Below are 14,382 nucleotides of genomic sequence, written 5' to 3' on the forward strand. Positions count from 1 at the left end.
AATGAAATAATACATGGTATGCTTCCTTTCTTAGTTTATGCTACTCACATAGACACTAGATGCCATTGCTTGCACAGGGGAAGATTCGAAACCATTACCTAGGGTCTCGCAAACTCCTTCCTCACCACTTCACTAGCTTGCGATTGGCAAATTGAATGCTAGAGGAGGCAAGCACTTTCACCTTATGAATTTTATGGACATTATTTATATATAGTCTTTAAGTATAAATTATTGCTTTCTTACATTAGAAAAAATAAAAACGTACTCTTATTTGGGGATCATTTAGATTCAAAGATGATTTTTGATGGTTGATGGCTGTATATATATTCATTCAGGAAGATCGCTTAGCTTGATTAGGAGAAAGAAGGCACGTGCTTTGTTGGAGTGATTTCTCAACCCTAACCTTAACAAGGTAATCTCTCTGTCAAAGATCATAATACTTAGCTGTCGTTAAATGCAAGAGGTGAAGGTTTAGTGTTCGGGTTTTCGGCTTGTTTAGGGCTTCTTGCTTTTTTATAAGGTAGATCAATTAGTCTGCTAATACGAAATCTTTCTTTTCCTGCGGAATTGAGGTTAAGCTTTGCCAAATTAGGGTTTAAACATTGGTGGATTAGGCACTAAACTTTGCCAAGAAATATTGCTTAATCATGAGTTAGATCACCTGATGATGAAGACCAATACGTTGCAGCCCGACTTCCTTCGCCCTTTTCTCACCTATTCTCTATTTGATTAAACTTGTTTTTCCCCTTTTAATGCCATCTCCCGTCTTCTGCGTAGAAAACCTGGATTTATGTTTTGATTTCTCCACAAAAAGTTTCCATTGTCTTTTTCAAAGAGGTATCGGGGTATTGAACTCAAGACCTCGCATTGGTATGATGTTAGTGATCACCTTTAGCCATCCTCACAACATGGGCATGGTTCAGGGATGTTTTTTGCTAAATTTAGGACTTTGTCATCTGTAGGCCATACTGGTTTTTCTTGAGAGTTACTTCAGTGTATATTTTTAAGCATCTTAGCATTATTGTTTGAAGGCTGTGCAGGTGAGATGGGTGAGGTTGGAAGAGTTGCAGAAGGTGGGTATTCTGGCCCCTCTGATATGGAAGTTGAAGTCAGGCCAACGAAATTTGCATTCAATGGTGAGTTTCTTGATGTGAATGTGTCGTAATGCTTTGTTGTTGAAATCGTACTTCTTATTTTCCGTCCATTATGCAGCTTTGAGCAAGGAAAAGGTCAACATGCAGAGATATTGATTATGTTTTTGAGGCTTCTTATTGTACATACCACATGATCAACATGAAATCCATACTTGAAAAGGAAATTACATAAGAGTTTGTTGGATGCAATGCTTTGAGGAGGCACAGATTCTCTGTTTTTAGCTTTGATGTGCTCAAATAATCATTTCCAAGAAAATATGAAAAAAATGCCAGATAAATGCTAATAAATATCCTAAGATGCTATTTCAAGGCTTACACAATGGTCTATATGCAATGGATGAATGATATGCAATATGCAGAGTGCGTTCTAATGCAAACCCTAAGGTTTTTACTGACTTTACATGCATGAATGATTCTCTTCAAGTGGGTTAAGGGACTTGACTGACTGTCTGACTGACTCACTATGGTTGAGGAATGACCTACGTAGCTCGTGCCTAACATATCCTGGACTGAGGATTACAATGGGGTCACGACATACGACAAATATCATCCTAAAGGGTACTAATACTCCACAATGTTGCACTAATGATGATGAACCATCTTGTCACCATGCACTACAGTGCAAGAGTGCATGTGACAAGCGGGAGGAGAAATTGTCATAGTGCTAAAGCCATTAAGTAGTCAATCAAGCATCTAGAAAGATATTTGGAAGAGAACCATTTTTCACACATCAGAATGGAAACTCCACTCAAAAACCACAATAACAAGCCTGGCCCTTAAGATGGGTACCGACAAAGCTACATAATGTATCCAAGTAGGCAATCTAGCCAGTAATGACGGCTTCCCATTCTCACTCCTTTCTCTAGCTTGAACAAGAGAAGTCAGCCTCTCCATTTTTGCCAAATGACTCAGCCTTCAAAGCTCGATGTATGTCTTGCCATGTTTAATTGGGATGACATGCATACGTGAAATTGTTTTCTGTTGTGGACATTGTTGGCCTATGTATGTCCACGGGGCAAGGACGCCTAGAACTCCGTAAGTGAATATTCATGAATCCATTTGAGACCTGGCATGTGTATTTTATGGGTTTTGTAGGTGGCCCATTTTATTATTTGTAAGGTTTTACAATCAATGTAAGTGGCATATTGTTATGTACCTGGTACTAACGTTAATCTTGGAGATTAGGTCCTAATTTGGACAGGGTTGGGAAGCTTGAGATTAGGGGTGTAGCATGCCATAGGTGTTAGAATTAGTGCATCTCAGTGTTATGGGATTGTACCTTGTTTATGGTATTTTATCTATTTTCTTCTTGTTTAGTTGATTGTGGACAAGTCGGCTAGTTCTAGGCATAGTTGTTTCTCGTACTGGTACGAATCCATTCGTACCGTACGGTACGGTGCCGTACGATATCGTACGGTACGAGATTCCCCCTCCCTCCCACCTCGAGAAAAAAATTTCAAATGCTAAAAAAAATATAGAAATCTTGGTTAACGAAGATCCCAAATGCATGCAATACTTCGCAACTTTCGCGTCCACTCAGTATTCTATATGGGGTTGCTGAGAGACCTAAAAAATTTGGCAAGGTAGACTGGTAGTGTACACTTGATTGGTAGGATGAGAGAATCTTGCTACATCACTTGGAGATCCCTGGTATAGGTAGGCTAGACATTCAGATTCTCAAGTTATGTACAAGGGAGAAGATTTGGACATGGCCATTTTGATCTAGAGAGGAGTCCCTAAACCTATCACCCTAGATGCACTGCTCGTATTTGTTCAAGGACGGTCCCTTAGTCATAAACGCTGCACTGGGAGACCTTTGGTATTGCATTTACCCATGCAGGTTCTTTTTTGGAGACACTTGGGAGATCCAACTGGGAGAGACACATCTCCATGTTTTGGTTCCTCAAGCATTGTAGACTCCTCCCTCCCAAACCTTCCCTTACATTCAAGCTTGAAGCTCCATAGTTTGTAAGTGTTAAAAAAAAACCGTATTTTATCGTACGGTATCCCAAAATTTCATATTGTACCAAAAATTTTCGTACGGTATCGTATTTTCGTACCATGACAACTATGGTTCTAGGGGCTGCCAACTAGTTCCCAAAGGCACTATATAAGGAGTCTCCCATCATCACTTGTAATCAATCCATTCCCGTGCACATTGTTCAACACATCTGCTAGCTATTACCATTGTAAAGCTTGTTGCTATTATAAAAGGTGACCTTGTCCAACTCTCTCCATCTTCTTTGCTCTCTCATTGTTGTTCTGTTTATGCTTCCGCCTGTGCATTCTCCAACTCGCATAGGTTTAGGCTGCTCCACCATTCTGCAAATCTGCCCGCCATCTCTTTCTAGTGCCTTGCGTTTTCTTCCATAACTCCTCCTGGCTGCAGATCAGTCTCTAAGAGCAGCTGTGTTTGACTACTTTGTTGCGTTTTCTGGTCCAGCCATCCCTTTGTTTGCTATCGGCCAGTCTTCTTGGCTGCGTTTTCCTCTACAGAGGCAAGCGTTGGAGTTTTGTCTACATTTTCTGCTCTTGCATCAGTTGATTGGTGAGCTTCTTGCATCTGGTGTTGCCAGACAAGTGGCACTACTTTTCTTCGTCCTCCACGAGTCCCTATGTCATGACCCTATGAATTTGTGCAGCATAAGTGTGAGCATGGTGGTCGGAGAGCAAGATATATTAGGTTTGTAACCTTGTGGACAACCCCATGTGTGGACAACCCACTTTTGGAGAGTGGGGCTAGCATGCCTCTTTCTCTCTCTCTCATGCTTTTTTGGAAGGACTGCTGGCGGGCTGCGTTGCTCTTGCTTTTTGGAAAAGAGGCTGCTGGCGGGCTGCGCTGGAACACATACAGGCGCTGTTGAATACCACGCCCTGGTCTACTTTTTGGAGAGTGAAGGCTGGTTGGCTGCTGTACTATAGAAAGCACAGGCGCAGACTGCAGTCTCTTTGGCTTTTGGAGGGCTGGCTGGTTGCTGCGCAACAATACACACATGCGTCTACTGAATCTTTGTTTCTCCTTTGTTTTTGGCAAGAAGCTGGCTGTCGGGCTGCACTGCTGTTCATACAGGCAGTGCTGGGCTCAGAAGTACAGGGCTGGACAACAGGTTCACCCACAAGTGTTCTCTCTCTCAGCTGCAAGACAAGAGGGCAGGCAGAACGGAGCTTTTCCTCACGCCTCCTCTCTCTTGTGAAAAGGGACACAAGGACTATAAGTTTCTCTCTCTCTTTGTGAGTAGGTGGGATTGCAGGAAGTGTCACACCGAGTCTCTCTTTTCACCGGCTCGTGACTGTTTCGGAGTCGTTTCTCTGGCCCTTTGTGAGAGGAAGGGTTTGGCAGTTCAGAGGGTGGAAACAGGGCAAGTTTGTGGACTGATTTGGAAGAGTTTTTGGACTGTTTTCATGGCTGAGTTTGTGGCTATGTGCATGGTTCAGTTAGATGCATATTCAAGGTCTCATGGATGCACTGTCTTAGCAGATTAGAGGAGATAACAGTGTGGTGTTTTTGGGACACAAAGCTGTGTGTAACCTCTATGCTAAGAGGTCCAGAGGATTGGCAGATTGGACATGCAGACGTAAAAGCCATGAATGGCCATGTTGTACTTGTTTAAACTTTTTCATTTAATTTGAATAAAGAAATACCGAAAGGGGCGCCAAGCTTTGGGGCCAACAGGAGTCATTCTTCTTCTTGTGTTGGAGCACTTTGGCTCCCATATTTTTGTTTTATCTGCTGGACTACAATTGGTTTGGGTGACTGCCAGTCTACTGCACTTTGGTTTCTAAAATAGGCCGGTTTCAAGGTTCCGTTGCTGGGACAATCACCAACTTTCTTAAGGGGGTAAGCTCGTGGTTGTCTCGAGGAAAGTCATTGCTGAAAATTTCAGCAAGATGTCAGACTCTGAAGATGATTACGATTATGATGATGAGGAAGAGCAGGAGACCACTCCTGAGAGGACTGAATCTGAGGATGTACTTGCAGGAGAACAGGCTGCAGAAGATGCACATTATGAGGATGTAACGCAGCCAAAAGATATGCCAAGTAAAGAGGAAGACGATGCCCAGTTCAAAGCCCGTTTGGCAGGGGCAGTGGATGTGCTTATGCAGCTCACGCAAAGTGAGAAGTTTGCTGAATTTATGAGGGCCCCTTCTGAGCCTAAGAAGAAGAAGAAGAAGGTGCATTCTAGGAACCTACCTTAGGGCAATAGTGGTGCCTTCCCACAGGATCCTGCTTTTGGACAGTTTTCTAACATGCAGAACACTTATGGTGCAAACCCACAGAGTTCCTTTTTCGGACAGCAACCTATTTCGCAGCAATGTATGCATCGAGGCTACTTTGGCGGTGGTTCCGTGTTCCAATCTATAATTGGGGGTTACCCTCAGGGAGGCATGGGAATGCAAGGGAATTTTGGAGCTAATTTTCAGCCTGGTATGCAAGGCAACATGTATGGTGGTATGTAGCCCGGAATGCAAGGGAATATGTATGGGGACATGTAGCCTAGAATGTAAGAAAACATGTATGAGGGCATGTAGCCCGGTATGCATAGTGGTATGTTTGCAAACATGGGAACTTAGACCTTTCCATGGGGATGTGCCTGAGGATGTATCAGATGAAGCTTAGCCGGAAGTTGAGGAACTTGATGAGGTTCTTATTCCCGAGCAGATACTGGTACATAAGGAAAGAAAGGTACGAGGTAAAGTTTCCCGTCGCTATCTTGTGAAGTTCAAGAACTATTCACCGATGGATGCGAAGTGGATGGAGGAGGGTGACTTAGCAGATTCACCTCAGGTATTGCAGCTTTATTTCGATGCCTTTGAGTTGGAGCCGACTCTTGCTATGGCTCATTCAGGTTCAACAGAGCATAGGTCTGGAGCATTGCCTGATGCTCAAGAGGGGGGTAGCACCTCCGCTCCCTTGATACAGATAGGCTCAGATGTCATCTAGAGGTCGCTTGGTGTAGCTTTTGTCTCACCCGAAGGTACTGACAGCTGACAGTACATCTGCTTATGGGACTTCTATGATATATGTGTACTAGTCACATTGGATGTTGTGGTTATGTATGGTTCATAGTGGTATACAACTTGGACTATTACTACACCATTGGTTTGCAGTGAATGCTGCTACATACACATGGCACAGAGAGATTGGGACGCTGATCTTGCCATATTGTACTTTTCACTTTTAGTTGGATCACATGGTTGATATCTTACTGTATTGGGAAGCCTTCGTTACCAGCGTGGTTCCGCTTTGGATGTCTTGTTGTATCACCATAATGCAATCGAGGACGCTTGCCATTTTTCAAGAGGGGGTATGTCATGACCCTGTGAATTTGTGCAGCATAAGTGTGAGCATGGTGGTCGGAGAGCAAGATAAATTTTTAGGTTTATAACCTTGTGGACAACCCCATGTGTGGACAACCCCAAGTGTGGAGGGGACAAAGAGGAATAAGGGTTCAAAGGTTTATAGCCTTTATAAAACCTTTTCTAATACATGGTGGCCCCTAGGCTAATTTGGGGGCCTACACTTTTGGAGAAGGGCTAGCACGCCTCTTTCTCTCTCTCTCATGCTTTTTTGGGAGGACTGCTGGCAGGCTGCGCTGCTCTTGCTTTTTGGAAAAGAGACTGCTGGCGGGCTGCGCTGGAACACATACAGGCGCTGCTGAATACCACGCCCCGGTCTGCTTTTTGGAGAGTGAAGGCTGGTTGGCTGCTGTACTACAGAAAGCACAGGCGTGGACTGCAGTCTCTTTGGCTTTTGGAGGGCTGGCTGGCTGCTGTGCAACAGTACACACAGGCGTCTACTAAATCTTCTTTTCTCCTTTGTTTTTGGCAAGAGGCTGGCTGTCGGGCTGAACTACCCTTCCGATAGGAGGTTCCCGATGGTTTTTTGGACTGTTTTGCTGCTGTCCAGCCTCCTCCTCTCTCAGGTTTGAGAGAGGTTCGCTTCATTGGATAACACTTGAGAGGAGTTTCCTTGGAGAGCTGAGATTTGTGTTCTTTGTTGCAATGGATATGGCTCTCCCCTATACGAATAAGGATGACAAGTTGAAAGGACCCAACTAGAGCATGGACATATAGTCACTAGTGATTGAGCGCTCCAGAAACCGCGAGCTCCCCGAACCCTGTTTCGCTCCCTTTTGCCTCTGATCCTTCCTCCGCCTCTGTTCCTCTGCCTTCGCTTCCTTCCTCCATCGTTGCGCCCCTCTTTCCTCTTTCGTCTCTTTCCTCCTTCGCTGCCTGAATCACTCCCCTCCGCCTCCGCCTGTGTTCCTCTGCCTTCGCTTCCTTCCTCCTTCGCTGCCCCCTCCTTCCTCCATCGTTTTCCTCCTCCTTCGTTGCGCCCATCCGCCTCTCTTCCTGCTTCGCCCCCCATCCTCCTCCGCCTCCCCCTTTCCCTCCACTCTGTCCGCCCCTGGCCCTGCCCGCCCTTCTCTTCCCTCTGTGTAGCACTGTTGTGCTGCCCGTCCCCCGCCCCTCTTCGCCCTTTCCAGCCTTTCCCCTTGCTTCCCTTTCTTTTTGCTTTTCCCTTTTCCACCCTCCTTTCCTTTCCTCCGCCTCAACGCCTCCCCCTTGGTTCGGATTGCTCCTCATCCGGGTTCAAGTCGGCCTTTTTCCTCGATTAGCATCATGGCTAATCATTCTCCCTCGGCCGAGAGAACCATTGTATTTTCCGAAGCCGAGCTCGCGGTCCTCTACGCCGAAATAGAAAAAGACTCCAAAACGACCCTCATTGCTATAGAATCTTTGGATCTCACCAGTCCCGTCTCTAGACTCGGGATTGGGTCCTGGCGGCTCTGCCCTCCGACCTCGCTCTACACTTTCGAGATGTCGGTTGCTTCTGAGGAAGATATTCTTTCTTCCCTACTCCAGCTATTTTGACCCTGTTGAGGAAGACCGAAACCGTTTCCCGATTACTCTCAGATTCCCAGGTCTTCCTCGCGCATATTGGCCTATGTTATGACCAAACCCGTAAGTCCCATAGTTAGATACAATCTTCTTGGCAGCTTCCTTATTGACAATGAAGACTCCATAGCCTTCATACTGCTGAAATATCCATTTTCAGCTTCCATGGCAGCTATAAGACTCTCCAATCACCAACATAATCTCTCTCTCAATGCAATACTCATTAGAGGCCATTGGGTCTGCCTTTGGGCTTGTTCTTCAAGTGCCCCCCCTTCACGCCTTGCCGACATCTTCTGCCCAGGTGGCTGTCCCCAGGGTCATGGTTCTTGCCCGTGACATTGAGCTCTTTGAGGACTATGTTTTGCTTTCGGGTCCTTGTGGCCCTTTGAAGCAACGTATGGAGATTGCAGGTAAACCCGATCAGTGCCGGGTTTGTCACCAACAGGGTCACTTTGCTCGAGATTGTCCTCGGGCTTGAGGTCGCAGGAGGCCTCGTAAGCGGGCCTCTCAGGCGCCACCTCCCTTGGTTCCTTCTCGTCCTTCAGTCTGCCAGGTGTGGCGAGCTGTCTCTCACGCCCGCCCCCCTGGTGCGATTGATGGGAAGGCTTCCTCGGATCATGTACAGATAGATGATGTTTCTGGTCAGAGGGATGTGTCAACTGATGCATCTTTGCAGAGAGATGATATCTCAGATCAGGATGACTTTGTGGACTCCTCTCTACTTGGAGGGGGCGATATGCAGGATGTTCAGCACAGTGGGGATCTTGTATTGCAGGATTTTCAGCATGATGCCATTGCCCTTGATGCTCCGCAGGGCGAACAGGTTTCTCGTACATATGCAGGCACGGTGCAGGGCCTCGGACAAGGACATGTCAGTGGACTTTGCCCCGTGGATTTTCCCGTCCTCCAGCATTATGAGAGGCGTCCTCAGGCTGCCCATCGTCTTCTTAGATCGGGGGTCAAACCCTCTTCTCTTCCATGAGAATCGTCTCATGGAATGTTCAGGGCCTTGGAGGGCTTCCCACCCAGGGCATAAGTCAGTTGGTTTTTGGATAAGTGATTCTCCTCTTGCAGATTGGGGTACAGATGTTGGTTTTACTTGGATTGAGAGAGGGTGCTCTGCTAGATACCTTGGTTGTCAGGTGGGCGTTGACATCTCCCCTGCACAAGAGTTTGCTCCAGTGCTCTTAAGCATTAAAAGCAAACTTCATCACTGGAGTAGGAGGAAGCTCGACTTGGCCTCTAGTGGTGGTTAACCAAGTTTTGCTAGCCATGACTTGGTTTATGGCTTCGTGCTGGATTTTTCATAAGGGCTGCATTGGCCAGCTTCGTCGCCTTATTCGGAACTTTCTTTGGTTAGGGCTTGATGGAAATGCACACACCAGGGCTAGAGTTGCTTGGGAAACCATTATCAGGCCTAAGCAGGAAGGGGGATTGAATATCATTGACCCTAAGGTGCAATGTAAGGCTTTGCTGTGTAAGCTGGTTGTTAGGGGCTTTCTTCCAGGCAACTGAGCCGTGGAAGGACTTTCTCATGTAGCAGATCACGAAGTGTGTCCCTGTTCGTGGAGGTGATTGGACTCTTAGCTCACGCTTTATTTTTTCGGATGCAGTTCACCGCTCCCCTTCATCCCCCCTGGTTAGGTCCCTCCTACGGGCCTTGGACTGCCTGAGGAGTTTTTTGGTACACATCCCCCCCGTGTTCAGCGGAGAAAGTTAACCGACAACCCATTCTGTGGAATGACTTGATCTTAGATGTGCATGGTAGGCCTCTTGGGGCAGCTATGCATATTCTTTGGGCTGGCTGGGAGACCCTTTGCCCTACAGTGTTGGCTTGGAAGAGGTTTCAAAGCCTCACCGAGGTACAGAGATTGGATCTCACGCAGCATTTGAGAGGCTCTAGTCGGAGGATTGCACAAATTGATGCAGCCATTCCCAACCACTGGATTACTGGATCTTTCTTGGAAGACTGTCATTATTCTTGGTTTGGGGTTTTTTCTTGTTCCTCTTCAGGTTATGGGTCTCCCCTTGCCTAGGGAGGATGATGTACTGGTCTTTTTTTTTGTACAGGATGGATGGCAGTTGGAGAGATGTGACATGCAGGACCTTATTGAGGGTCCCCAGATTCGTCCAGTCAGAGTTGTTGGTAGGTTAGGGACACACGTCTTTGTTGAACCCCCCCCCCCCCAAGGGATGATCACAGAGAGTGTTAGCCTTTGGTTGTATGGTGGCTGCCCTATCAGACACTTGCATTGGGACCCCAGTGAGTGGGTGTGGAAGGATGCTTTTAACCCCTTGAAAAGCATGCCTTTTTTCAGTTATATGGTGCGGAATGCCAGACATCTTATCTTGGGACACATTCAGAGTGTCCCTACGCTTAGACCCCATTGGGAATCTTATGGCATTTCGACTGACATTCAGAGGGTTTTTTGGCGGAGATTGTGACATTCTTATAGGAAGCCACAGATTTCCTCCTTTATTTGGGTTTCTCTTCATGGTGGTCTGGCCACCAATGAGTGGAGGTCAGTTAATTGGTGCTTGCCCAGCATGCCCTAGATGTGCAGGAGCTTCGGAGTCAGTTTACCATTGTTTATGGGAATGCAGGGAAGCATAGAGGGTTTGGTCGGCGATTGCACACCTTTTTGGTAGGATTAAGAGGGATGCTATCATTTCTTTTGGTTCTATCATTTGGTTGACACAGTCTAGGCCTCAGCTGAGATTCAAGGGGATTGACAAGAGCTTGGCCATTATGGTTAGGCAAGGAGTTGCTCGGTAGTGTTGTCTTCAGGATTTGCCACTTTCACACTTTGTCCCTCCGGCACAGAGGTTAGACAGTTCTTGGGAGATTATTGCTAGCATTTCAGCCTGGAATATTTGTCTAAGGTTTGTTATTTCGTGCAGGCAGTTCCATGCAGTCGTTCCTCATGAAGGTAAAGGTTATACATGACCAGTTATTGGCAATGGGTGCTGCTTTGTCTTTCGCTTAGTTGGCTGTACCTATCCTCACCAAGATTCTCTCGGACTATGATGTGATTTCTCAATCTTTGAGGTGCTAGGTTGCATCCACTCAGTTGGATTTTGATGATCTTAGCTCCCTACTCTTGAAGGAAGAGTCCGTTCTCATTTCTCAAGGTAAGATAAAGGTGTCTCTTAACAGTTCTGATTAGGCACTTACTTCAGTACAAAAAAAAGGTTGGAGTCGTTGCTTCTCTTGTGGGAAGAGAGGACATCTGTCCAAGGATTGTTTGTCCAAGAAGAAGGACAAGACCAAGGGCAAGTCTTCATCTCAGAAAAAGGGCAAAGACACAACACATGACACACGACAGGGATACAGCTTCTTCTAGTTCTACTTCTAGGGCTCCCAGGGCGCTTTCGGCTCAGGAGGACTGAGATGGTGTACTTCTCTAGTATACATGCAGTTCTCCCCATGTGCTTCCAGCCAGAGGAGGCTTGTGGACGGGAGAGGGGGTTGATTACAGCTCCACTTATTGGTGCATGGGGACCGTGATTCGGAGTTCCAAGCATTAGACATCTTAAAGGACATGATTATCTTTTGTGTAGCAGAGTATGAACTGGATTTGTTTCGAGTTCATTGTTCGAGGCTTTTGGGACGTGATGTGTTTTCCGTCCACTATTGGGGATTATAGGTGTGATGTGTCCAGCAGCTCATCATCTATTCTTGGAGTTCACTGCACACTTGTGTGGGAATTCGTAGCCAAGCAAAGTTCCTTGCTGTTTGTGGCATTTGTTTGGAGGAAACAGGTTGGCGGGTGCTGTCTCCGAGGTGATTCCAGTATTCGCTGTGCTGGAGGGTCCATGTTTGCATCTTCATCAACTTATCTTCTTTCGACTCTTGCACACTATGTACTGTAGAGGGGGTGTTAGAATTAGTGCATCTCTGTGTTATAGGGTTGTAACTTGTTTATGGTATTTTATCTATTTTCTTCTTGTTTAGTTGGTCGTGGACCGGTCGGCCAGTTCTAGGGGTTGCCGACTAGTTCCCAAAGGCACTATATAAGGAGTCTCTCATCATCACTTGTAATCAATCCATTCCCGTGCACATTGTTCAACACCTCTGCTGGCTATTGCCATTGTAAAGCTTGATCTTGTCCAACTCTCTCTATCTTCTTTGCTCTCTCTCATTGTTGTTCTGTTTATGCTTCCGCCTGTGCATTCTCCAACAATAGGTTGATTGTTGTAACACACAACAAAGCCTTCTTTAAACGAGTGAGTTTATGCAATCCACTTTACTTTAAGAGAGAAGAGTAGAGTAGAGAGAGAGAGAGAAGATGAGAGTTGACACCAGATTGGGTCTCAATTTTCCAATGAATCTCTCTTCCTCCCCCCCCCTCCCCCTGTGGTTGGCCGCGCGCGGTCCCCCTCGCCCCCGCTTGCAAGTAGGAGTATTTGCTTGTATTACTTTGGAGAACTTTGTACACTGATGTGAATGATGACTATGGACTGCCAAACACAAGGACCAGGAAGATCGTATGCAGGCTGAACCATATGCTGAACCAGTAGGATGGTAGAAGATTCTATGAAGCCACTTATGCAAATCCAGATATGCATATATCTTGGCTGAAGATGAGAGGATCTTCTGTCTTGGAGTGAAGCACGGAGTGTTTGAGGCTGATTGTATGCTCCAAGAACCTTGAGGGAACTCAAGCACACATGTTCTCTTTATCTGCGTGCTGAAAACTTGTTGAATGAATGTGTTTTTTGCACGGGATCAAGAGGCACCTTATATATGAGAGGGATGCTGCTGGTCTTTGCAAATAAACTGCTGTCGGCCTGTTTTTCAGCCCAGGACTAAGCCAAAATAGCATTAAATTCTAAGTGCTTAACATGTGTGGGGTCGGGGCTGCTACCCGACTGTTGTATGCATGGCTTACTGGGCCTATGGGCTGCCATGCTTGGATATGAGCCATAAGAGGCTGCTGACAGCTGCTTAGGGGTGGTATATGGTGTCTACTAACACCATATACAAGGCAAATCCCCATTATGGGCTGGCCCATGTGCACATGGCACATGCTTCTACGTGCTTTTTCATGCATCTACAAGCACAACTACAGGACTGTTCATCCATGGTTACTGGCTATTTATAGGTGGATTGTTATTTATAGCGGCAATAGGCACTATATAAATGACTTATGGGTTATTGAGATTCATTTAGTCATTGTAACATGGAGCGGAATTATGTGTAATAAAAGATCCTGTCACACAAAGTCTCACACTGCCTTCCTTATCCTAAGTTTTGCGAGTCTTTAGCAATCCACTTTATCACCTCAAATTCTAAGAGAGGAGAGAGAGAGAGATCTGTACGCCTTATTGGGTCCCGAATTACCCACTGAAGGGCCCCTTCCTATTGCTAGGAGTATTTGCTTGAAGAGAATGAATGAAGGACTGACTTGGGACTGTAGATAAGCCAAACACAAGACCTTTGAAAGACCAAGAGTCGGGCTCAATTGTACACGGCTGTAGAAGCACCAATGATGACCGATCTCGATGCCTATGCACTCTTCCAATGGAATGTAGGAAGGCTGCAAATTTGAGGTTGAGAGAAGGGGCTGTTTGGGACTGTTCTAGGCTGTGATATGCACTATGAATGAATGTAGATGATGCGTTTTTTCTTCACCGAAGTGGCTGTAGCAAGACGAGATGATGGATGAATGCTGGAAACTGTTTGTATGCTGAAAACGCAAGGTAGATGAAGCTATTCTGCTGGCCGAATGCCGATGCTGCTGCGTTTTGATGTAGGGCTGAATGCCCAAGCGTTGATGCTCCTAGTGCTGAAGGACTGAAATGCTCGACTCCAATGATGATGAGATGAGTGGAATGATGCAAGTGATGCTATTTATATAGGCAAGAGGGCTGGTCGGCTGGCTATAAGCTGGCTGACTGTAGCATTAAAGCTACACGACTTGCTATACTGGGATAAATGCTTGAAATATTATGGAAAAAATGCCAGAAATAAATCTGAATGGTATTATGGGCCTTCTGCAATGGTCTATGTGGTGTATGTGCATATGGTGTGAATGCTATGCAATATGCAACCATGATCTGATGCAAACCCTAAGGCCTCTATTGACTCTATATGCAAGAAGGATTTTGTCTAAGTGGGTTAAGGGACTTGTCACTTGACTGACTGACTGACTCTCTAAGGCTGAGGAATGACCTACGTAGCTCGTGCTTGACATATCCTGGACTGAGGATTACAATGGGGTCACGGCGTACGACAATTTCATATCCTAAAAGTGTCCTATTGTTGTACAATGTTGCATTGATGATAAGCCATCTTGTCACCATGCACTACAATGCAGAGTGCATG

General features: G+C 46.0%; 1 protein-coding gene across 2 annotated transcripts in view; it reads left to right on the forward strand.

The window, feature by feature from the left end:
* The first annotated feature begins 263 nt into the window (after positions 1 to 263).
* Positions 264 to 14,382, forward strand: part of LOC147611783 (uncharacterized) — a 75,743-nt gene continuing 61,624 nt past the window's right edge. The window contains exons 1-2 of one of the 2 annotated variants that reach the window (XM_086783609.1): positions 264 to 412; positions 1,041 to 1,136. In XM_086783609.1, the coding sequence (XP_086639735.1) occupies positions 1,046 to 1,136 (91 nt within the window). In that variant the 5' untranslated portion in view covers positions 264 to 412; positions 1,041 to 1,045. Of the gene's footprint in view, positions 413 to 1,031; positions 1,137 to 14,382 lie in introns of both variants that reach the window. The other variant, XM_086783610.1, reaches the window with a different exon arrangement.

This window comes from Cibotium barometz, chromosome 46, assembly GCF_041138505.1.
Source record: "Cibotium barometz isolate CiBa-2024 chromosome 46, ASM4113850v1, whole genome shotgun sequence".
NCBI classification, from domain to species: Eukaryota; Viridiplantae; Streptophyta; class Polypodiopsida; order Cyatheales; family Cibotiaceae; genus Cibotium; species Cibotium barometz.